The sequence below is a fragment of the Triturus cristatus genome, chromosome 1_1 (assembly GCF_964204655.1).
Source record: "Triturus cristatus chromosome 1_1, aTriCri1.1, whole genome shotgun sequence".
In the NCBI taxonomy this organism is placed as follows: domain Eukaryota; kingdom Metazoa; phylum Chordata; class Amphibia; order Caudata; family Salamandridae; genus Triturus; species Triturus cristatus.
In genome coordinates this window covers 69,408,982-69,435,736 of record NC_140579.1, presented here as the reverse complement: position 1 = coordinate 69,435,736, position 26,755 = coordinate 69,408,982, and the positions used below count along the sequence as shown (strand labels likewise).

Genomic DNA, 26,755 nt, shown 5'->3' with positions numbered 1-26,755 from the left:
TTGAATATGGACACATATTTATGGGCCACACTGAAGGTGCTGTAGAATGATGTTGCACTTGCCCCTGGCGTGACAGGTATGAGGAGGGCTCGAGGGTTAATGCCACCCAGTAGTACGATGGGACTGATTAGTCTGTTTTTTGAGGCTCCCCCTGGGACACTCGGTCCTTGTTGTACGGACTTTAAGTGAGGTGTGATAAGATGAGGTGGTGTCACTGATAGAGGTCCTGGGTCTTTCACCCACCATGCGGCCAACCCTCCCTTTTTCCCTTGCTTTACTTCTTGTTTTTCTCCCATACCTTCTCCCGTTTCTACTTTTCTGTGGTGTGACTGATTACCTGACTACCAGTGTGAGAACCTTAGGGTATTAGGGAGCGGAACTGCTGATTGAGCTGCCCACTGGGGTGAGATCTGACTGTTTTCTGCCCCTAAGCTATAATACCAGTTTATACCCAATAGAGGGATTGTACACACACTGTAGTTCAATTGAGACTTTGAGATTTTTGGGTGGGTGGGAGCAGCATTATGTGTGGGAAGACACTAGCTCAGTTGAAAGGTGTTTACCCGGGTGGTATAATGGGAGTCGCATATGGTTTGGGGTTATTATCGTTGTTAAAGCATCAGTTGTGTGTCTGAGGGTGGCGGGGGTTTGGGAATGGTGTGGGGAGGTGTGTCTGCGGAGGAGGAGAGCGAGGGGGGATGGGATGTTACGAGATGGGTGAAATTTTAAATTTGCCATATGGAATGTGAGGGGTCTAAACTCCTTTGTGAAACAGCATAGTACACACATCTATCTTAGAAGGATTAGAGTTCATTTAGCTCTCCTCCGAAAGACACATATGTTGGAGACAGAAGCCCAGAAACTCCTCAAAAAATGGAGGGGACAGCTTTACTCATCCACTTATTCATCCTATGCCAGAGAGGTATCCACATGGGTGGCTCGGGGCTCTTGTTTCAGCTGAGTGGTCGGGTTGCGGACGTGACAGGATGCTACATACTCATACACAACCTATTGAATGGCCGGAATATCTGCTTGCTTAAAGCAGTGACAAGAGTTACTTTTTCAAGGCCCAAGAAATGGAATTATATACTACATCAGGAAATTCAGGAAGACAACTATTCGTACTATGGCCCTTTTCATTGTATTCCGCTACACATGGAATCACTTCCCTCGTTTCACCTGGGTGACCAGTTTTCATTCTAAACTGGTCTACTTTTATATGTTGTTATTTGCACTTCCCTTTTTACTACTCAGGAGACTTTGCTCTCCTTATGGTGTACTGATTTTTACTTTTCTGCACAATCCTATATTTTCCTCAGCATGGCTGCATATACATGCAGTTTTATATATATTTTAAATAGATTCCGACAAGATCTTCTCTGTATCTACTTTTGGACATTGTCCTTTCTACAGGGCGCTCAGGTATTCTATATTCTTATTAAATCTCACTACTAATATATATTCTTTCCTTGCATGCAAAAAGGAACACCAAATACACATATTTCTTTGTATCTTAGAGAGCACATTTGTTCACGCACAAATCGGACAGTGGACCACTGAGCAATAGGCACCAAATCAAAATATTAAACCAAAAGATATTTCTTAACCGAAAGTGGAAATCCTTCCGTGTGCAGAAATCACAAAGGTACCTTCTGTCCAAAGGGACCACCCCGATACACAGTGTCAATAGAACAAATTAACTAATATCGTGATTGCACCACTATCATTCAATATAGGCAAATAGTCCACATTGAGTCCAGCGCATAAAGATGCCCGGTATTGCCTTTTGTGAGAGTGGCATAGTAGCCATCGATCTCATACGACGCGAAATCCCGCTATGAATTCGAGCGTGATTTCGCGTGGTATGAGATCGATGGCTACTATGCCACTCTCACAAAAGGCAATACCATGGGTTTTCGATCAAATTACGAACCAAGGAATGCCCGGTTACTATCATACCACCGCTTGAAGATACTAATAAAATATTGAAATACAGTAACAGCGTTCGTTTCAACCTATAAGTTGATTTACAATTATTGGACGGACAGATCTATTTATACCAGGACAACATGGTCGCAAATACTCTATCTGTTCGTTTGTGGAAATCTAAAATGCCCTGAAGAAGTTCTCGGTGGAGAACGAAACGCGTTGGCTGTTTGTACTGTTTTAAAACAAGAGAAAGAAGAACATGAATCACTAATAAAGACAGATATTTAATCATTCGATGGACTCCATGTGGACTATTCGCCTATATTGAATGATAGTGGTGCAATCACAATATTAGTTCATTTATTTCTTAGAGAGCACAATTCATGCAAAATCTAGTTTTTCACTTGTATTATAATATATACTGGCATTACCTGTGGCCCTCATGGGTTCTCTTCTTTCGGTCTTTCGGTCAACATCACCTATCATGGGTACCGCTTTTTATGGCTTTGGGTGAGCTGACGCTACAATGCATTTTTACACAATTTCCTCAGTGCGTTGTGACTGGCATATATAATTTCATGTCACTATTTTCCTTCGCCTCATCACTGCTATATGAGGTTGACATGTAAGAATTGTACGTAAAAGATTTCATGAGAGATGATGTTCCATACCAATGTATGTATATGGACGAAATATGGGTCGGCTGCTTTTGCTCGTATAGACCAGATATTGGCTGTTCCTGCTTGTATATAAACCGAACATTGTGGAAAATGGAATAAGATAACTTCACAAAAAAGGGCAAATAATTTGATGGACTTCACATTAGGACTACTTTCTTTATTAAATGTACTTTCTATGTGTGCTCTAGTACTTTTTATTTTGTATAATTTTTGCCAAGGGCATTGTCCTAAGCAGGTGAACACCCTAGGTGGCAGGGTGTCTGTAGTACCATGGTAGCAACTCTACCCCACATGAAGATATATGTGTATGATCCAACATTCCTAACAATAGTGCTGAAAATTGGACCTGCCCTTGTTGTGAGCATAGCCACCATGTGTGTTTGTATAGTTAGGACATTAGGACTTCGTTTTGCACAACTCTGAATTGAGTAAAACGTAAAGAGATCTTTCCAGAATGTGCTTGCGTTTTCCATGTGTTCAGGTTACTTTTCTTAGGACTTCAGTTAAGCTTTAAAGATGCAAATCGGTTTTGTGAGGACAGCAACTCATTTTTGTTGCAATTATTTTAGGACTCACAGGAGTCTCTTGACAACTCGCAGGGATTTATGAAAATTTATGAAAATATAAAAGAGCTTCTTGATGACCCAGGGAGTTTTCCAAGGAATTTTTTCAGGGGAGTCTGAGGACTTAAAGGTATTTTTGAGAATGCGAAGTGATTTTATGAGGATCTGAAAGTTTCCTAACACTTTGTGTGACCTCAGCAGTGGCATTCACACTGCAGCAGTGAGACCTGCTCCTTACACACTGACAGGAGGATAATAAACCAGCCTTACCTGCTTAGGGTGCTTCTGACATCCTGCAAAACAGAGAAACAAACACAGTGAGATCAGTTTCCACAGGAGATGTTAAAGTTATGGCAGTATTTTTAGGAGTGACACACTTCTATCTATGGTTAAAAAACAGTGACTGGGGTCACGTGACACAGCACATTCTGGGGTATTGCATGACTAAGCACAGAATGAGGGATTCTGAATGAGGTCACATGATATAAAAGAAACTGATCATCGGAATGGAAATGACAGAGCACAGTGTAATTCTGAATGGAGTCACAAAACACAGCACATTCTGATATTCTGAATGAGGTCACCTGACACAATGTATGATGTTCGCAACAGGGTCACATGCATGGGCATCATTTAGGGATTGCCAGGGGTCGCAGCTGTGACTCCTGGCTCGCCCCTTGTGACCCGTGGCACTGCTTGTGCGACCTCTGTCTTCAGAGGTAGCAAAATGAGTACCAAGAACACAGCGGATGCTCGCCCTTATGGGAGTCGTGCTCCACCTTTGTTTTCAGCCAATTTTATATTAAACTAATAGTGAATAATAGATTAATATTCACTGTTAGTGTAGTAAAAAATGGGGCACGAAGATCTAGAATGCTAAACTTCTGTAGCAGATGTCTTAAATAAAAAAATGCATTTAAATGTATGTAGGGTACGTGCTTGGGGATCGGAGTGTGGTTGTGTGTTTGTGAGTGTGTTTGTACGTGTGAGCATGAGTGTTTGTAAGTAAAACTGAGTGTCAGTGACAGATAGTGTGTGAGAGCCACTAAAAGGGAATGAGTGAGAATAAGTGAGAATGAGTGGCAGTGAGCATGAGAGTCAGAATGAGTGACAATAAGAGTGAGTGCACAAGTGAAAAAGTATGAGCGAGTAGGAGTTGGAGTGAGTGTGAATGAAGGAGAGAGAATGAGTGACACAGATTGTGTGAGAATGACAGTGAGAGCAAGTGAGTATGAGTAAGTATGTTGGAGTCAGAGTAAGGACGAGTGAGAGTGAGGTAGACTAAGTGAGAATGAATGATTGAGTGTGGTTGAGTAAATGTGAGTGAGAATATGATGTAATGCTTGCTAGTCTGCCATTGGCCCTTACATACTGAAGGTAATTTGTGGCTTATAAAGGGACCTATGGAAAACTTCTACTGCTGGATTACTGGAGGCAATTGTCGGCATGGGGAGGCACCTGTGAAAACCACTGCTACTGGCACACTGGAGGCACTTGTAGGCATGAGCAGCACCTGTGAAAACCACTCCTACTGGCACACTGGAGGCAATTGTAGGCATGAGCAGCACCTGTGAAAACCACTGCTACTGGCACACTGGAGGCACTTGTAGGCATGAGCAGCACCTGTGAAAACCACTCCTACTGGCACACTGGAGGCAATTGTAGGCATGAGCAGCACCTGTGAAAACCACTGCTACTGGCACACTGGAGGCAATTGTAGGCATGAGCAGCACCTGTGAAAACCACTGCTACTGGCACACTGGAGGCAATTGTAGGCATGAGCAGCACCTGTGAAAACCACTGCTACTGGGACAATGGAGGCAATTGTCGGCATGGGAAGGCACCTGTGAAAACCACTGCTACTGGCACACTGGAGGCAATTGTCGGCATGGACAGGCACCTGTGAAAACCACTGCTACTGGCACAGTGGAGGCAATTGTCGGCATGGACAGGCACCTGTGAAAACCACTGCTACTGGCACACTGGAGGCAATTGTCGGCATGGACAGGCACCTGTGAAAACCACTGCTACTGGCACAGTGGAGGCAATTGTCGTCATGGGCAGGCACCTGTGAAAACCACTGCTACTGGCACAGTAGAGGCAATCGTCGTCATGGGCAGGCACCTGTGAAAAACACTGCTACTGGCACACTGGAGGCAATTGTCGGCATGGGCAGGCACCTGTGAAAAACACTGCTACTGTCACACTGGAGGCAATTGTCTGCATGGGCAGGCACCTGTGAAAACTACTGCTACTGGCACAGTGGAGGCAATTTTAGGCATGGACAGGCACCACTGCTACTGGCACACTGGAGGCAATTGTCGGCATAGACAGGCACCTGTGAAAACCAATGCTACTGGCACACTGGAGGCAATTGTCTGCATGGGCAGGCACCTGTGAAAACTACTGCTACTGGCACAGAGGAGGCAATTTTAGGCATGAGCAGCACCTGTGAAAACCACTGCTACTGGCACACTGGAGGCAATTGTAGGCATGAGCAGCACCTGTGAAAACCACTGCTACTGGCACACTGGAGGCAGTTGTTGGCATGGACAGGCACCTGTGAAAACCACTGCTACTGGCACACTGGAGACAATTGTCAGCATGGACAGGCACCTGTGAAAACCACTGCTACTGGCACACTGGAGGCAATTGTCTGCATGGACAGGCACCTGTGAAAACCACTGCTACTGGCACACTGGAGGCAATTGTTGGCATGGACAGGCACCTGTGAAAACCACTGCTACTGGCACAGTGGAGGCAATTGTCGTCATGGGCAGGCACCTGTGAAAACCACTGCTACTGGCACAGTAGAGACAATCGTCGTCATGGGCAGGCACCTGTGAAAAACACTGCTACTGGCACACTGGAGGCAATTGTCGGCATGGACAGGCACCTGTGAAAAACACTGCTGCTGGCACACTGGAGGCAATTGTTGGAATGGAAAAGCACCTGTGAAAAACACTGCTACTGGCACACTGGAGGCAATTGTCGGCATGGACAGGCACCTGTGAAAAACACTGCTACTGGCACACCGGAGGCAATTGTAGGCATGGACAGGCACCTGTGAAAAACACTGCTATTGGCACACTGGAGGCAATTGTCGGCATGGACAGGCACCTGTGAAAAACACTGCTACTGCCACATGGGAGGCAATTGTAGGCATGGGCAGGCACCTTATGAAAACCACTGCTATTGGCACAGTGGAGGCAATTGTCGGCATGGACAGGCACCTGTGAAAATCACTGCTACTGGCACACTGGAGGATATTGTCGGCATGGGCAGGCACCTGTGAAAACCACTGCTACTGGCACACTGGAGGATATTGTCGGCATGGGCAGGCACCTGTGAAAACCACTGCTACTGGCACACTGGAGGATATTGTCGGCATAGGCAGGCACCTGTGAAAACCACTGCTACTGGCACACTGGAGGCAATTGTCGGCATGAGCAGGCACCTTCAAAACCACTGCTACTGGCACACTGGAGGGAATCGACAGAGCACAGTGTAATTCTGAATGGAGTCACAAAACACAGCACATTCTGATATTCTGAATGAGGTCACCTGACACAATGTATGATGTTCGCAACAGGGTCACATGCATGGGCATCATTTAGGGATTGCCAGGGGTCGCAGCGGTGACTCCTGGCTCGCCCCTTGTGACCCGTGGCACTGCTTGTGCGACCTCTGGCTTCAGAGGTAGCAAAATGAGTACCAAGAACACAGCGGATGCTCGCCCTTATGGGAGTCGTGCTCCACCTTTGTTTTCAGCCAATGTTTTATTAAACTAATAGTGAATAATCGATTAATATCCACTGTTAGTGTAGTAAAAAATGGGGCACGAAGATCTAGAATGCTAAACTTCTGTAGCAGATGTCTTAAATAAAAAAATGCATTTAAATGTATGTAGGGTACGTGCTTGGGGATCGGAGTGTGGTTGTGTGTTTGTGAGTGTGTTTGTACGTGTGAGCATGAGTGTTTGTAAGTAAAACTGAGTGTCAGTGACAGATAGTGTGTGAGAGCCACTAAAAGGGAATGAGTGAGAATAAGTGAGAATGAGTGGCAGTGAGCATGAGAGTCAGAATGAGTGACAATAAGAGTGAGTGCACAAGTGAAAAAGTATGAGCGAGTAGGAGTTGGAGTGAGTGTGAATGAAGGAGAGAGAATGAGTGACACAGATTGTGTGAGAATGACAGTGAGAGCAAGTGAGTATGAGTAAGTATGTTGGAGTCAGAGTAAGGACGAGTGAGAGTGAGGTAGACTAAGTGAGAATGAATGATTGAGTGTGGTTGAGTAAATGTGAGTGAGAATATGATGTAATGCTTGCTAGTCTGCCATTGGCCCTTACATACTGAAGGTAATTTGTGGCTCATAGAGGGACCCAAAGAAAACTTCTACTGCTGGAATACTGGAGGCAATTGTAGGCATGGACAGGCGCCTGTCAAAACCACTGCTACTGGCACACTGGAGGCACTTGTAGGCATGAGCAGCACCTGTGAAAACCACTGCTACTGGCACACTGGAGGCAATTGTAGGCATGAGCAGCACCTGTGAAAACCACTGCTACTGGCACACTGGAGGCAATTGTCGGCATGGACAGGCACCTGTGAAAAACACTGCTACTGGGACACTGGAGGCAATTGTCGGCATGGGAAGGCACCTGTGAAAACCACTGCTACTGGCACACTGGAGACAATTGTCGGCATGGAGAGGCACCTGTGAAAACCACTGCTACTGGCACACTGGAGGCAATTGTCGGCATGGACAGGCACCTGTGAAAACCACTGCTACTGGCACACTGGAGGCAATTGTCGGCATGGACAGGCACCTGTGAAAACCACTGCTACTGGCACAGTGGAGGCAATTGTCGTCATGGGCAGGCACCTGTGAAAACCACTGCTACTGGCACAGTAGAGGCAATCGTCGTCATGGGCAGGCACCTGTGAAAAACACTGCTACTGGCACACTGGAGGCAATTGTCGGCATGGGCAGGCACCTGTGAAAAACACTGCTACTGGCACACTGGAGGCAATTGTCTGCATGGGCAGGCACCTGTGAAAACTACTGCTACTGGCACAGTGGAGGCAATTTTAGGCATGGACAGGCACCACTGCTACTGGCACACTGGAGGCAATTGTCGGCATAGACAGGCACCTGTGAAAACCAATGCTACTGGCACACTGGAGGCAATTGTCTGCATGGGCAGGCACCTGTGAAAACTACTGCTACTGGCACAGAGGAGGCAATTTTAGGCATGAGCAGCACCTGTGAAAACCACTGCTACTGGCACACTGGAGGCAATTGTAGGCATGAGCAGCACCTGTGAAAACCACTGCTACTGGCACACTGGAGGCAATTTTAGGCATGAGCAGCACCTGTGAAAACCACTGCTACTGGCACACTGGAGGCAGTTGTTGGCATGGGCAGGCACCAGTAAAAACCACTGCTACTGGCACACTGGAGGCAATTGTCGGCATGGGCAGGCACCTGTGAAAACCACTGCTACTGGCACACTGGAGGCAATTGCTGGTATGGACAGGCACCTGTGAAAACCACTGCTACTGGCACACTGGAGGCAATTGTCTGCATGGACAGGCACCTGTGAAAACCACTGCTACTGGCACACTGGAGGCAATTGTTGGCATGGACAGGCACCTGTGAAAACCACTGCTACTGGCACAGTGGAGGCAATTGTCGTCATGGGCAGGCACCTGTGAAAACCACTGCTACTGGCACAGTAGAGACAATCGTCGTCATGGGCAGGCACCTGTGAAAAACACTGCTACTGGCACACTGGAGGCAATTGTCGTCATGGGCAGGCACCTGTGAAAAACACTGCTGCTGGCACACTGGAGGCAATTGTTGGAATGGACAGGCACCTGTGAAAAACCACTGCTACTGTGGAAATTTAGCTTGCAAACTGAACATTATCTGCGCCATCTTGCCTCTCCCCAGCGCCACGCACAGCGAATGCTCGGCCGCCATTTTAGGCACCCCACCCTCTCCCCGCTCACTCTCGATTGCCAGCGCTTTCCCCCTGGCGCTGCGAGCATCCCCTGGCGCTGCGAGCACCCCCCGCGCGCCAGCCACCCCCGCTCTCTCATACAGGCCATAAACCCTCTCCTTCTGCGCGACCCTGCTACGGAACCACATCCGACCGACATCCCATACATGGTCATGCCTCTCCTTTGATAACCCCTTCCTCTGCGCCCCATTGTCCGAACTGGTCCCAGGCCATCACCTAGCCCTGCGGATGCAGTTTATTGCCCCTACTGTAAGGGAAACACCCCACATCAAAGGGATTACAGTGGATCAAAGCCCCTACCCCCTGAGACCCGGCCGGTTGCACACACCCCCGGGAATTGGCGGAATACCCTGCTGCGTGATAGCCATCTCCTACTGTAGATGGGGTAGGGACTTCTACTGTAGATATGTGTGGGAACGAGCTTGAAGTGGGGGTTCAAAGAAATGTCTTTCCGTACATCAAAGCCTCAATAAGAATGTACCATATGTAATAAAGCAATAAACCAGTGTATAAGAGACCAGGTCTCAGAGATGCAGTTAGAGCACCTCGTGACGATACCTTGCTGTCTGATCTGATGTGTTCTGCTCCGACGGAATAAAACTTTGTTTCCTGCCTTCCAGTCTCCGGCGCCTGCCTCTTTCATTGGTAAATTATCGAGTGGTATGAGAGGCGATTACCGCCGGGCAAATACTTGAAAGGTTATCGACTGAAACTGCCGCTACCATTTAACAATTGGCGTCCCAAACGTGGGGCCCATCAGCGACACTTGGATCCAGTGGGAGAGGTCCCGACGACAGAGTGAACGACTGCAACGATCGGGAGAGCTCCTGCCCAATAGACCCTCGTCTGGCAGCCGATCATCCGAACTTCACTGATTCCGAGCAGACCTCTCTCGAGTGATCTACGGTCCTGACTGGGAACCATCAGGAGTGCCGCGGCAAATACGGAGAGTAGAGGACGATCGGGCGCTGGAGGCGGAAGACGAGAAACTGTCCACGCGGTCCGGGTAAGGTCGTGATACACGACAAATTGCGAAATAATTGATTGATTGTTTGAAGTTTTGGAAATACTAGTATTGCTCATTGATTGTTCTCTTTGAGATATTCGCTGTCTACAAACGGGGAGGAGTAGAAATACTCTCTCTCTCTCCCTTTGCAGATAGTGAAGGGTAGGTAACGCAGACTTTTGTCCCCGTTGAAACCCGTCGTGCCTATCTTTATCTCCCCACTGATTGATTGTCCGAACATTGATTGTTTTGAAGAATAGTGCTCTTTGAGATATTCTCTGTTTGCAAATAACGTAGAATAGAAATATTCTGTCTAGTCTTTGCAAATAGTGAAGGGTAGGTAACGCAGACTTTTGTCCCCGTTGAAACCCGTCGTGCCTATCTTTATCTCCCCATTGATTGATTGATTGATTGTCCGAACACTAGTTGTTCGATATTGGTTCTTTGGAGGTATTCTCTGCTTACAAATAACGAGGAATAGAGATATTCTGTCTAGTCTTTGCAAGCAGTGAAAAGATAGGTAGTGCTGACTTTTGTCCCCGTTGAAACCCGTCATGCCTATCTTCTCCCCACTGATTGGTAGTTGGTTCTGCCCGGACCGCTTATTAGAGGTGAACCATCCGGCTCCACTGGAAGGCACCCCTAATAAGGACATGTTCACTAAATATGGACTAGTCGCCGTAGCTTATAGCAAGCTGTGGCATAAATATACCAAGAAGGACCCCGAGAGTCAGTGGCCACTGATGGGATCCTTCGACGACCATAAGATAGAAGCGCTAGAAATAGCTCTGCGTAGCAATAAGACGACGCCTACTATGCTTGACAGTATCGGCATGTGGCGCAAAGAAGCAACGCAACGGAAAAAGAGGGAAGAAGTAAAAGCAGAAAAGGAATTACGAAAGGCAGCTCATCTTGCCGCTAGAAGGTTAGAGGAAGAGATAAAGGAGAGAAGGGAAACTAAACTAAGGCAGGAGCCCGGAACATCAGGACAGTACGCTGTTAGGACCCCTTCTTTGCTCTACCCTGAGTTGTCCTCCAAGCAGCGAACGAATGACGAATTACTGTTAGGTCCCCCGATCATTTACATGCCCCCTCCATATGCACCCTCCCAGTCAGTAGTGCAACACCCACAACCCCCAAACACGATCGAAAGCAGTACAGGGGCCTCGGTCCTCACGGCCTCCGCGCCGGCTGAGCCTCTTGTACTGAACCCAATGTCGGCTACAACGCTAGATGACCATGAGATGGGAAAGAAAGAGTCCACCAGAATGAATCGATTAACAAAGGATGAACGAGCAGGAATTGATAAGATAGTAGGGACACTGGTGGAGCGAAAAGAAAGTGAGGAGTATATAACAGACGTGTATAACTCGTATGCCGACAGCCGCAGACGACACTTTGTCGTACGGCTCTGTTATCACGCCCTGAATGCATATGAGGATAGATACCACGATAAAGGTCCCGAAGGCTTAGCAGCCCTATATAGGAAGGTAGACATCGGAGAGGAAAGAGAGGGCGACGTTACGAACCTCTTCACTCGTACACTCGAGGTCTACCGACACCTTAAAGAACATAGACAGACCACCAAAGCAGAAACCCCCATAGCGACTAAGCCCCAGGAAGGAAGGGCTGATGCCATGATGCCCATTAAAGAAGCTGCCCCCTACTGGGTCCCCCCACGAGGTCAGGGAACACATGACGACATCAACCACCAAGATGCGAAGGGAAGGGTTGTATATAACTGGGTCTACCAGCCGTGGGACCGGCAAGATATTTTGACCTTTAGAAAAACTCTACCCGACTTGAGAAAGAACCCGACTGCCTTCTACACTGAATTGGGTACAGCCTTAGGCTCAACGATAATGACTTTAGCAGATATCGACTTGTTCTTTGGGCTATGTCTGCCGGCTGATGTGTGGAAACAAATCCGGAAAGTTGACCACGCTGAGCCGTTCGGATATACCTGGGTACAACTCGATACCATAGATAAACAGCGAGAACCAGGACAGAAACCCCCGAAAGCCACCTTAGAACTCCCAGACAAGATTGTACAAAAGCTGAAGACTCTAATCCCAGAAAGAAAGATAGACTGGTCGATAGTGACGGCTTGCCGCCAGAAACCCCAGGAGGATGTGTCTGAGTACTTCTCCCGATTCGAGACTGTGTTTTCCGATTACAGTGGCCAAGACATGACCACCGCAACCGGACATCACCTCTTTGTCCAGAATTATGTGAAGGGTCTGTCACAAGAAGTTTCCCAGAAACTACAGACCAGCGAGAGTAGTTGGGCAGCCTCCAAACCCGCAGCAATTCTCCAGATGGCCCAATACTACGAAAATCAGAAGAACGAGAACGATAGGGCGTCAGAGAAGAAGAAAAAGGAACTAAAGGAGAGGGTAATGATAGCACAGTTGCAAGGGGTGACCATAGGAAGGGAACCCCCGAAAGAGAATTACCAACCAACCGCCCCTAGAAAGCTACCCCCTAGAGACCATACCCCTACACCCTACAACGGACGGAGAGACTTAGATGGGAATCAATGCGCGTTCTGTAGAGGGTTCGGACACTGGAAATCCCAGTGCCCGGTCCTTCTGGAAATGAACAAAAATAGGGACCCCAGAGACACAGCATATGACCCCAGAAATAGAGGACAGGGACGAGGGCACACGAACAACGCCATCAACGACAGGCCAGGCAGACCAAACACCTTTGATCGCCCCCGACAAAACCAGTGTCAGCATTCTGACTACGAAAGCACTCATGACTTCGCATAGGACCGCCAGGGGCAAGGGAGGGATCCAGTCGAACTCCGTGTTGACCAGCAAGGTCCTTACGTCACCGCTAAGGTCTTGGGCACAAAATCTCCATTCCTGGTAGATACTGGGGCGACACGTAGTGCGTTATCTAAACGACTGATTCCTAGGGCACCCTTGTCTGGCTCACACGTAACCTCAATAGGCTTTGACGGAACGCCCTCCACTAACCCCTTATCAGCACCAATCTCCTTTGACTTAGAAGATAACACCACTGACACGACCTTTCTGCTCTCCTCCAACACCCCCGATGCCATTATGGGACTTGATTTGCTAAAACATTTTCGAGCTACCATCAGATGCTCCCCAGACGGAGTTCGAGTCATCCTACACGATAACCCAGATCTGTCCAGACCCTGTCACACACGGCGTATGCTCTCTATAACCGATGCTGATATGTCCCTACTCGACACGTTACCTTCACATCTATGGGCTAAAACCGACTCAGATGTAGGGCGCATGGTGATCGACCCGGTACACATAACCGTCCGACCGGACGCGGTGCTCCCAAAGCTTCCACAGTATCGGATATCACCCGAAGGCGAGAAGGCATTGGTGGAAATCATCGAGTCTCTAGTCGAGGCAGGAGTGGTAGAAGAAGTAGTCAGTAATGTTTGCAACAGCCCTATCCTACCCATTGTAAAGAAGCAAGGCGAGGGGGATGAGAAAGCCTACCGTTTCATTGTTGACTTGCGAGAGGTTAACAAAGTAGTCATACCCCAGTACCCCGTGGTCTCAGACATCACCACCATCCTCACCCTGATTCCATCCACTGCCACCATCTTTACTGTTATTGATCTCAAGAACGCATTCTTTTCCATCCCCATCCACCCAGACAGCCGCTACCTGTTCGGCTTCACTTTAAAAGCCCGTTCGTACAGATTCTGCAGGGCACCCCAAGGCTACACTGAGAGTCCCAGTATTTACAGCCAAGCCCTCAAGAGGCAACTGGATGCAGTCCAACTACCCGATGGAGTGGTGTTGATACAGTACGTCGATGACATTCTTTTGGCGGCCGACACCACTCCACTTGCCGTCACAGCCACCATTCACCTCCTCCGCTTCCTTGCGGAGAACGGTCACAAGGTCTCCAGAAAGAAATTGCAATTCTGCCAGCCCCAAGTAACGTATCTAGGCCACCTACTATCCAAAGACGGGAGGAAACTTACCCCTGACCGAATTCAAACCATCCTAGAAACCCCTGTTCCCAAAACTCAGAAGCAAGTGCGGTCCCTAGTGGGCCTCACCTCCTTTTGTCGACAGTGGTTGCCAAATTTCAGTCTTATCGTAAAACCTCTGCTTTCCCTGCTGGCTAAAGATGTTCCCTTCCCCCTCCCCTGGACACCCGAATGTCAATCCTCCTTCAAAGAATTACGAGACGCCCTCTGCTCGGCCCCAGTCCTAGGAACCCCAGACTACACTAAACCTTTCTCCCTCTACACCCACGAAAGGGAGGGATGTGCGTTGTCCGTCCTAACCCAGTCCATAGGCCCTAAACAACGCCCTTGTGCCTACTTCTCTGCCACTCTTGACCCTGTAGCCAGAGCTTTGCCCGCCTGCCTTCGAGCAGTAGCCGCCGCTGCTGTCTCTATCCGGCAAAGTGAGGGGATCGTGCTCTCGAACCCCCTCACAGTATTGGTACCCCATGCTGTTGACACCCTCCTGAACCAAACCAAGACTCAACATCTGACTAGCGCACGACTGACTGGTTACGAACTGACTCTGCTTGCACCCCACATCACATTGAAACGATGCACCACTCTGAATCCAGCTACTCTACTACCTCTCCCTGACGCTGACCCCAATGCGTCCCCTATACATGACTGCGTGACCCTCACCGACGAACAAACCAAGAGTAGGGTTGACCTCCGGGATACTGCCTTCCCGGACCCTGACGGAGAACTGTGGGTGGATGGCTCATGCATCAAGCTCCCCGATGGCACCACCTCAGCTGCCTATGCAGTCACCACAGCCCGAACAGTTGTTGAGACAGCCCGCATCACACAGCGATCCGCACAGGCGGCGGAACTAATTGCTCTTACACGAGCCTGCATCCTGGCAGCAGGGACAACCGCAAACATTTACACAGACAGTCAGTACGCCTTCGGGGTAGTTCACCACTTTGGGCTTCTATGGAAAGAGAGGGGATTCTTGACTTCTCATGGCACACCCATCCTGCATGGAGATCTAGTCTCTGCCCTGACCGAAGCAGTCCTCCTCCCCACACGGTTAGCTGTGATCAAATGCAAGGCACACAAGAAGGTGACAGACATTATAGGACAGGGAAATGCACTGGCTGACCTTACTGCCCGAACCACAGCCGAGAATAGGTCCACGACCCGTATGTACGTGACCAGGTCACAAACTGAGAAATGGAAGGATGCTAGGGAAACAATTAGGGATATCCAACTAGCCAGCACACCACACGAATTAACTGAATGGGCCCGGGTGGGATTGAAGGACGATGACGGTTGCTGGCGAACCAAAGACTTGAACAAATGGTTGCTACCAGATTCATACTTGATCCCCATGCTGACCATGGCACACTCCCGTGCACACATAGGGTCTGCCCCCATGATCGAACTCATCTCCAAAGTCTGGCACAACGACAGAATACCAGACTCAGCCAAACGTCTGGTCCAACAATGCCTAGTATGCCTCCAACACAACCCTGGGAAAGGAACTGCTGTACCCCGGGGAGGGTTTGGGGTCCCCAATCACCCCTTTGAAGTCCTACAAATGGACTATGTCCAGCTAGAAAGGTGCCAAGGTTTGAAGTATGTACTTGTCGTTGTGTGTGCCTTCAGCAAGTGGGTGGAAGCCTATCCAACCCACGACAACACCGCTATGACTACTGCAAAAGTACTACTGAAGGAATTCTTCCCCCGATATGGCCTTTGTCGAGTTTTGTGGAGCGACAATGGCCCCCACTTCGTAGCCGAAGTTATCCAACTCATCTTAAAAGGGTTGGGTGTAAAACAGAAATTCCATGCGGTCTTCCATCCCCAATCTGCAGGCCTGGTTGAGCGACACAATGCCACATTGAAGCTTAAGATAGCAAAAATAGTCGCCACCACAGGGCTAAGATGGCCAGACGCTCTCCCACTAGCATTGCTATCAATGCGTTCCACCCCCACCAAACACCACTTAACCCCCTACGAGGTCGTCTTCGGGCGGCCCATGAACCTTTGGACTGCACCAAAGCCGACATCCATCCACGACGTCCCGGACATCCTCATGTCTGATTATCTGTACAATCTAACTAAAACGTTGTCTATCATCCATCAGCAGGTGCTGCACGCCATTCCCGATGTTTCCAGGGGCCCCGGACACGACATCCAACCCGGTGACTTCGTCTTAGTGCGTAACTTCCAGCGCACCAAGAGTCTGGAGCCCCGGTGGACGGGCCCCCTGCAAGTCCTGATCACCACCCGAACAGCTCTTCGAGTGGAGGGGAAACGCAATTGGCTGCATGCACACCACTGCAAGAAGGTATCACCGACCCTGACAACCACGGACAACATCACTGCCCAAGAGGAACTTCTGGACAAAGACCGACCATCCCTGAGCCACTGCCCGGATACAGAGACACTTGAATTGATTGAATATCCCGATCCCACTGTGCCATCCAAAGAAGGGTATAACTTGCGACGAAAGGAGAGAACTTCGGCTAAGCAGACCACAGGCTAAGTGGAAATCTCAGAGCGGTAGCCTAGTCACCTCAAAGGCCACCAGGAGAGAAACTAAACAAAGTCTGTGGTTCTGCCCGCTACCGAGTCTCTTGAAGGTGATGGAAGCGCCCGACATGAAGATGATGGAAGCAACCGGACGTCCGAAGATCCACTACAAAAACCCAAAGACTGACCGAATGCACATCTTTAAGACTATAGCACTTTTCATTACCCTTCTCTTTTGTCTTCTCCTCGTGGTCACCTTCTGGATCATGGAGGAGAGCACACCCGCTCATAAGACATTGCTGACCACCGTTCAACCTACCACCACGAAAGAACACCATCTGATCTCACTTTCACCCCAACTCCGAGAAAGGCGTAAGGAGTTCTGGAATAACTCTTTTGTGCAGTTGCTCCACCAACACAATCTTGCCACCAACGCCACTAACTGCTGGATCTGTGGATTGCTACCACATGCCACTGGGCACTCAATCCCTTTCATCCCTTCACCTTTTTCTGTCCATGGATCCTGCCTCGCCTGGCTGATCCTCCTGCAGGAGAGCTACAAGGACAATGCCACTTCCGGCAGAACCATGTCACACTTCTACCATGGGTTCTGGCTGAACAAAACTGGAAGAACTCCCGCCCTCTTCTGCCCTCTGAGATCGAACACTTCCTTTCACATGGACATCCCTGCCAAAGAACGAGTTGAAATGCAAGTGTTCAACAATCCAGCCAGACCCACCTTCTCTTACCTCCGAAAACGGACGGCCGCCACCCTAACAGTGGCCCTGTCCGTCATCAACATCACTGGATCTGTATGCCTCGAAGGCCTGGGGGCACAGCTGGTGGGCCACAGCTCCTGCCTCATCACCCGAACATTGGACTCAGTTGACCCACCCTCCTTTGTTGCCTCCCCGAATATGTACTTCGTCTGTGGTACTAAGGCCTACACCTGGCTCCCGAAAGGTTGGGGAGGCACCTGCTACATCGCTTTTGTCCTTCCCCCGACATATGTGGCTCCAGCAAACCATCACCGACAGAAACGTGCCAAAGACATTCTGCAAGCCGACTCCGCCGGAGCGCAGTTCATGGACGCAGTAAAAGGTCTTGTTCCGCTCTGGGGTCCAAAGGCGAACAGCCGTGCCATCCGCCACTTAACCCAGGCAGTCGAAACAGCAATGAACATTACAGCTGGCGCCCTCGCCAACAACACCGCTGAGCTTCAGGCCGTCCGCCTGGTGGCTCTTCAGAACCGCCTTGTTCTAGATGTGGTTCTGGCTGATCGTGGAGGAGCATGCCGCATCATTGGGTCCAGCTGTTGTACCTACGTACCAGATAACTCACCCTCAGTCTACAAAGCAATTGAACACCTCCACAGACTGTCCACAGAGGTCCATCAAGAGCAAGAAGAATGGTCGCTGGGGAGTTGGTTTTGGGACACTATTAAAAGTTGGGGATGGAGGCTGTTTTCATTTATGCTAATACCGATTGTGATACTATGCGGATGTTGCTTGGGGATTCAGTGCCTGCCACCTTTATGTTCGCTTTTTATGAACTGCATCTGCCCTAAGACTTTGAACTTTGAAACAGAGCGGATGAAAGCCCTTTATGAGGTGGAAGTCCGTAGTATTATGGGGATAAATCCGAACTAGACAAGCTGGCGAGATATGTTAAAAGGGAGGACTGTGGAAATTTAGCTTGCAAACTGAACATTATCTGCGCCATCTTGCCTCTCCCCAGCGCCACGCACAGCGAATGCTCGGCCGCCATTTTAGGCACCCCACCCTCTCCATGCTCACTCTCGATTGCCAGCGCTTTCCCCCTGGCGCTGCGAGCACCCCCCGCGCGCCAGCCACCCCCATTCTCTCTCATACAGGACATAAACCCTCTCCTTCTGCGCGACCCTGCTACGGAACCACATCCGACCGACATCCCATACATGGTCATGCCTCTCCTTTGATAACCCCTTCCTCTGCGCCCCATTGTCCGAACTGGTCCCAGGCCATCACCTAGCCCTGCGGATGCAGTTTATTGCCCCTACTGTAAGGGAAACACCCCACATCAAAGGGATTACAGTGGATCAAAGCCCCTACCCCCTGAGACCCGGCCGGTTGCACACACCCCCGGGAATTGGCGGAATACCCTGCTGCGTGATAGCCATCTCCTACTGTAGATGGGGTAGGGACTTCTACTGTAGATATGTGTGGGAACGAGCTTGAAGTGGGGGTTCAAAGAAATGTCTTTCCGTACATCAAAGCCTCAATAAGAATGTACCATATGTAATAAAGCAATAAACCAGTGTATAAGAGACCAGGTCTCAGAGATGCAGTTAGAGCACCTCGTGACGATAACTTGCTGTCTGATCTGATGTGTTCTGCTCCGACGGAATAAAACTTTGTTTCCTGCCTTCCAGTCTCCGGCGCCTGCCTCTTTCATTGGTAAATTATCGAGTGGTATGAGAGGCGATTACCGCCGGGCAAATACTTGAAAGGTTATCGACTGAAACTGCCGCTACCATTTAACACTACTGGCACACTGGAGGCAATTGTTGGAATGGACAAGCACCTGTGAAAAACACTGCTACTGGCACACTGGAGGCAATTGTCGGCATGGACAGGCACCTGTGCAAAAAACACTGCTACTGGCACACCGGAGGCAATTGTAGGCATGGACAGGCACCTGTGAAAAACACTGCTATTGGCACACTGGAGGCAATTGTCGGCATGGACAGGCACCTGTGAAAAACACTGCTACTGGCACATGGGAGGCAATTGTAGGCATGGGCAGGCACCTTATGAAAACCACTGCTATTGGCACAGTGGAGGCAATTGTCGGCATGGACAGGCACCTGTGAAAATCACTGCTACTGGCACACTGGAGGATATTGTCGGCATGGGCAGGCACCTGTGAAAACCACTGCTACTGGCACACTGGAGGATATTGTCGGCATGGGCAGGCACCTGTGAAAACCACTGCTACTGGCACACTGGAGGATATTGTCGGCATGGGCAGGCACCTGTGAAAACCACTGCTACTGGCACACTGGAGGCAATTGTCGGCATGGGCAGGCACCTGTGAAAACCACTGCTACTGGCACACTGGAGGGAATCGTCGGCATGGGCAGGCAAGTGTGAAAAACACTGCTACTGGCACACTGGAGGCAATTGTCGGCATGGGCAGGCACCTGTGAAAACCACTGCTACTGGCACACTGGAGCCAATTGTCGGCATGGGCAGGCACCTGTGAAAACCACTGCTACTGGCACACTGGAAGCAATTGTCGGCATGGGCAGGCACCTGTGAAAACCACTGCTACTGGCACACTGGAGGCAAATATCGGCATGGGCAGGATCCTGTGAAAACCACTGCTGCTGGCACACTGGAGGCTATTGTCTGCATGGGCAGGCACCTGTGAAAACCACTGCTACTGGCACACTGGAGGCAATTGTCGGCATGGGCAGGCACCTGTGAAAACCACTGCTACTGGCACACTGGAGGCAATTATCGGCATGGGCAGGATCCTGTGAAAACCACTGCTACTGGCACACTGTAGGCAATTGTCGGCATGGGCAGGCACTTGTGAAAACCACTGCTACTGGCACACTGGAGGCAATTATCGGCATGGGCAGGATCCTGAGAAAACCACTGCTACTGGTACACTGGAGGCAATTGTCGGCATGGGCAGGCACCTGTGAAAAACACTGCTACTGGCACACTGGAGGCAATCGTCGGCATAGGCAGGCACCTGTGAAAAACACTGCTACTGGCACATGGGAGGCAATTGTAGGCATGGGAAGGCACCTGTGAAAACCACTGGTACTGGCACACTGGAGGCAATTGTCGGCACGGGCAGGCACCTGTGAAAACCACTGCTACTGGCACACTGGAGCCAATTGTTGGCATGGGAAGGCACCTGTGAAAACCACTGCTACTGGCACACTGGAGGCAATTGTCGGCATGGACAGACACCTGTAAAAACCACTGCTATTGGCAGACTGGAGGCAATTGTCGGCATGGGCAGGCACCTGTGAAAACCACTGCTCCTGGCACACTGGAGGCAATTGTCGGCATGGGCAGGCACCTGTGAAAAACACTGCTATTGGCACACTGGAGGCAATTGTCGGCATGGACAGGCACCTGTGAAAAACACTGCTACTGGCACATGGGAGGCAATTGTAGGCATGGGCAGGCACCCTATGAAAACCACTGCTATTGGCACAGTGGAGGCAATTGTCGGCATGGACAGGCACCTGTGAAAATCACTGCTACTGGCACACTGGAGGATATTGTCGGCATGGGCAGGCACCTGTGAAAACCACTGCTACTGGCACACTGGAGGATATTGTCGGCATGGGCAGGCACCTGTGAAAACCACTGCTACTGGCACACTGGAGGATATTGTCGGCATGGGCAGGCACCTGTGAAAACCACTGCTACTGGCACACTGGAGGCAATTGTCGGCATGGGCAGGCACCTGTGAAAACCACTGCTACTGGCACACTGGATGGAATCGTCGGCATGGGCAGGCAAGTGTGAAAAACACTGCTACTGGCACACTGGAGGCAATTGTCGGCATGGGCAGGCACCTGTGAAAACCACTGCTACTGGCACACTGGAGCCAATTGTCGGCATGGGCAGGCACCTGTGAAAACCACTGCTACTGGCACACTGGAAGCAATTGTCGGCATGGGCAGGCACCTGTGAAAACCACTGCTACTGGCACACTGGAGGCAAATATCGGCATGGGCAGGATCCTGTGAAAACCACTGCTACTGGCACACTGGAGGCTATTGTCTGCATGGGCAGGCACCTGTGAAAACCACTGCTACTGGCACACTGGAGGCAATTGTCGGCATGGGCAGGCACCTGTGAAAACCACTGCTACTGGCACACTGGAGGCAATTATCGGCATGGGCAGGATCCTGTGAAAACCACTGTTACTGGCACACTGTAGGCAATTGTCGGCATGGGCAGGCACTTGTGAAAACCACTGCTACTGGCACACTGGAGGCAATTATCGGCATGGGCAGGATCCTGTGAAAACCACTGCTACTGGTACACTGGAGGCAATTGTCGGCATGGGCAGGCACCTGTGAAAAACACTGCTACTGGCACACTGGAGGCAATCGTCGGCATGGGCAGGCACCTGTGAAAAACACTGCTACTGGCACATGGGAGGCAATTGTAGGCATGGGAAGGCACCTGTGAAAACCACTGCTACTGGCACACTGGAGGCAATTGTCGGCACGGGCAGGCACCTGTGAAAACCACTGCTACTGGCACACTGGAGGCAATTGTCGGCATGGACAGGCACCTGTAAAAACCACTGCTATTGGCAGACTGGAGGCAATTGTCGGCATGGGCAGGCACCTGTGAAAACCACTGCTCCTGGCACACTGGAGGCAATTGTCGGCATGGGCAGGTCCTGTGAAAACCACTGCTACTGGCACACTGGAGGCAATTGTCGGCATGGACAGGCACCTGTGAAAACCACTGCTACTGGCACACTGGAGGGAATTGTCGGCATGGGCAGGCACCTGTGAAAACCACTGCTACTGGCACACTGGAGGCAATTGTCGGCATGTGCAGGCACGTGTGAAAACCACTGCTACTGGCACACTGGAGCCAATTGTCGGCATGGGCAGGCACCTGTGAAAACCACTGCTACTGGCACACTGGAGGCAACTGTCGGCATGGGCAGGCACCTGTGAAAACCACTGCTACTGGCACACTGGAGGCAATTGTCGGCATGGGCAGGCACCTGTGAAAACCACTGCTACTGGCACACTGGAGCCAATTGTTGGCATGGGAAAGCACCTGTGAAAACCACTTCTACTGGCATACTGGAGGCAATTGTCGGCATGGACAGGCACCTGTAAAAACCACTGCTATTGGCAGACAGGAGGCAATTGTCGGCATGGGCAGGCACCTGTGAAAACCACTGCTACTGGCACACTGGAGGCAATTGTCGGCATGGGCAGGTCCTGTGAAAACCACTGTTACTGGCACACTGGAGGCAATTGTCGGCATGGGCAGGTCCTGTGAAAACCACTGCTACTGGCACACTGGAGGCAATTGCCGGCATGGACAGGCACCTTTGAAAACCACTGCTACTGGCACACTGGAGGCAATTGTCGGCATGGGCAGGTCCTGTGAAAACCACTGCTACTGGCACACTGGAGGCAATTGTCAGCATGGGCAGGGACCTGTGAAAACCACTGCTACTGGCACATGGGAGGCAATTGTAGGCATGGGCAGGCACCTGTGAAAACCACTGCTACTGGCACACTGGAGGCAATTATCGGCATGGGCAGGATCCTGTGAAAACCACTGCTACTGGCACACTGGAGGCAATTGTCGGCATGGGCAGGCACCTGTGAAAACCCCTGCTACTGGCACATGGGAGGCAATTGTAGGCATGGGCAGGCACCTGTGAAAACCACTGCTACTGGCACACTGGAGGGAATTATCGGCATGGGCAGGATCCTGTGAAAACCACTGCTACTGGCACACTGGAGGCAATTGTCGGCATGGGCAGGCACCTGTGAAAACCACTGCTACTGGCACACTGGAGCCAATTATCGGCATGGGAAGGCACCTGTGAAAACCACTGCTACTGGCACACTGGAGGCAATTGTCGGCATGGACAGGCACCTGTAAAAACCACTGCTATTGGCAGACTGGAGGCAATTGTCGGCATGGGCAGGCACCTGTGAAAACCACTGCTACTGGCACACTGGAGGCAATTGTCGGCATGGGCAAGTCCTGTGAAAACCACTGCTACTGGCACACTGGAGGCAATTGTCGGCATGGGCAGGCACCTGTGAAAACCACTGCTACTGGCACACTGGAGGATATTGTCGGCATGGGCAGGCACCTGTGAAAACCAATGCTACTGGCACACTGGAGGCAATTGTCTGCATGGGCAGGCACCTGTGAAAACTACTGCTACTGGCACAGAGGAGGCAATTTTAGGCATGAGCAGCACCTGTGAAAACCACTGCTACTGGCACACTGGAGGCAATTGTAGGCATGAGCAGCACCTGTGAAAACCACTGCTACTGGCACACTGGAGGCAGTTGTTGGCATGGACAGGCACCTGTGAAAACCACTGCTACTGGCACACTGGAGACAATTGTCAGCATGGACAGGCACCTGTGAAAACCACTGCTACTGGCACACTGGAGGCAATTGTCTGCATGGACAGGCACCTGTGAAAACCACTGCTACTGGCACACTGGAGGCAATTGTTGGCATGGACAGGCACCTGTGAAAACCACTGCTACTGGCACAGTGGAGGCAATTGTCGTCATGGGCAGGCACCTGTGAAAACCACTGCTACTGGCACAGTAGAGACAATCGTCGTCATGGGCAGGCACCTGTGAAAAACACTGCTACTGGCACACTGGAGGCAATTGTCGGCATGGGCAGGCACCTGTGAAAAACACTGCTGCTGGCACACTGGAGGCAATTGTTGGAATGGAAAAGCACCTGTGAAAAACACTGCTACTGGCACACTGGAGGCAATTGTCGGCATGGACAGGCACCTGTGAAAAACACTGCTACTGGCACACCGGAGGCAATTGTAGGCATGGACAGGCACCTGTGAAAAACACTGCTATTGGCACACTGGAGGCAATTGTCGGCATGGACAGGCACCTGTGAAAAACACTGCTACTGCCACATGGGAGGCAATTGTAGGCATGGGCAGGCACCTTATGAAAACCACTGCTATTGGCACAGTGGAGGCAATTGTCGGCATGGACAGGCACCTGTGAAAATCACTGCTACTGGCACACTGGAGGATATTGTCGGCATGGGCAGGCACCTGTGAAAACCACTGCTACTGGCACACTGGAGGATATTGTCGGCATGGGCAGGCACCTGTGAAAACCACTGCTACTGGCACACTGGAGGATATTGTCGGCATAGGCAGGCACCTGTGAAAACCACTGCTACTGGCACACTGGAGGCAATTGTCGGCATGAGCAGGCACCTTCAAAACCACTGCTACTGGCACACTGGAGGGAATCGACAGAGCACAGTGTAATTCTGAATGGAGTCACAAAACACAGCACATTCTGATATTCTGAATGAGGTCACCTGACACAATGTATGATGTTCGCAACAGGGTCACATGCATGGGCATCATTTAGGGATTGCCAGGGGTCGCAGCGGTGACTCCTGGCTCGCCCCTTGTGACCCGTGGCACTGCTTGTGCGACCTCTGGCTTCAGAGGTAGCAAAATGAGTACCAAGAACACAGCGGATGCTCGCCCTTATGGGAGTCGTGCTCCACCTTTGTTTTCAGCCAATTTTTTATTAAACTAATAGTGAATAATCGATTAATATCCACTGTTAGTGTAGTAAAAAATGGGGCACGAAGATCTAGAATGCTAAACTTCTGTAGCAGATGTCTTAAATAAAAAAATGCATTTAAATGTATGTAGGGTACGTGCTTGGGGATCGGAGTGTGGTTGTGTGTTTGTGAGTGTGTTTGTACGTGTGAGCATGAGTGTTTGTAAGTAAAACTGAGTGTCAGTGACAGATAGTGTGTGAGAGCCACTAAAAGGGAATGAGTGAGAATAAGTGAGAATGAGTGGCAGTGAGCATGAGAGTCAGAATGAGTGACAATAAGAGTGAGTGCACAAGTGAAAAAGTATGAGCGAGTAGGAGTTGGAGTGAGTGTGAATGAAGGAGAGAGAATGAGTGACACAGATTGTGTGAGAATGACAGTGAGAGCAAGTGAGTATGAGTAAGTATGTTGGAGTCAGAGTAAGGACGAGTGAGAGTGAGGTAGACTAAGTGAGAATGAATGATTGAGTGTGGTTGAGTAAATGTGAGTGAGAATATGATGTAATGCTTGCTAGTCTGCCATTGGCCCTTACATACTGAAGGTAATTTGTGGCTTATAAAGGGACCTATGGAAAACTTCTACTGCTGGATTACTGGAGGCAATTGTCAGCATGGGCAAGCACCTGTGAAAACCACTGCTACTGGCACACTGGAGGCACTTGTAGGCATGAGCAGCACCTGTGAAAACCACTGCTACTGGCACACTGGAGGCAATTGTAGGCATGAGCAGCACCTGTGAAAACCACTGCTACTGGCACACTGGAGGCAATTGTCGGCATGGGAAGGCACCTGTGAAAACCACTGGTACTGGCACACTGGAGACAATTGTCGGCATGGAGAGGCACCTGTGAAAACCACTGCTACTGGCACACTGGAGGCAATTGTCGGCATGGACAGGCACCTGTGAAAACCACTGCTACTGGCACAGTGGAGGCAATTGTCGTCATGGGCAGGCACCTGTGAAAACCACTGCTACTGGCACAGTAGAGGCAATCGTCGTCATGGGCAGGCACCTGTGAAAAACACTGCTACTGGCACACTGGAGGCAATTGTCGGCATGGGCAGGCACCTGTGAAAACCACTGCTACTGGCACACTGGAGGCAATTGTCGGCATGGACAGGCACCTGTGAAAACCACTGCTACTGGCACACTGGAGGCAATTGTCGGCATGGACAGGCACCTGTGAAAACCACTGCTACTGGCACAGTGGAGGCAATTGTCGTCATGGGCAGGCACCTGTGAAAACCACTGCTACTAGCACACCGGAGGCAATTGTCGGCATGGGCAGGCACCTGTGAAAAACACTGCTACTGGCACACTGGAGGCAATTGTTTGCATGGGCAGGCACCTGTGAAAACTACTGCTACTGGCACAGTGGAGGCAATTTTAGGCATGGACAGGCACCACTGCTACTGGCACACTGGAGGCAATTGTCGGCATGGGCAGGCACCTGTGAAAACCAATGCTACTGGCACACTGGAGGCAATTGTCTGCATGGGCAGGCACCTGTGAAAACTACTGCTACTGGCACAGTAGAGGCAATCGTCGTCATGGGCAGGCACCTGTGAAAAACACTGCTACTGGCACACTGGAGGCAATTGTCGGCATGGGCAGGCACCTGTGAAAAACACTGCTACTGGCACACTGGAGGCAATTGTCTGCATGGGCAGGCACCTGTGAAAACTACTGCTACTGGCACAGTGGAGGCAAT

General features: G+C 50.3%; 1 protein-coding gene across 1 annotated transcript in view; it reads right to left on the bottom strand.

Moving 5' to 3' along the window:
• LOC146869442 (E3 ubiquitin-protein ligase TRIM39-like) overlaps nucleotides 1-26,755 on the bottom strand; it is a 109,378-nt gene that overhangs the window by 63,133 nt on the left and 19,490 nt on the right. Inside the window, exon 2 of the mRNA XM_085599847.1 lies at nucleotides 3,443-3,465. Within this exon, the coding sequence (XP_085455973.1) occupies nucleotides 3,443-3,465 (23 nt within the window). The remainder of the gene's footprint in view (nucleotides 1-3,442; nucleotides 3,466-26,755) is intronic.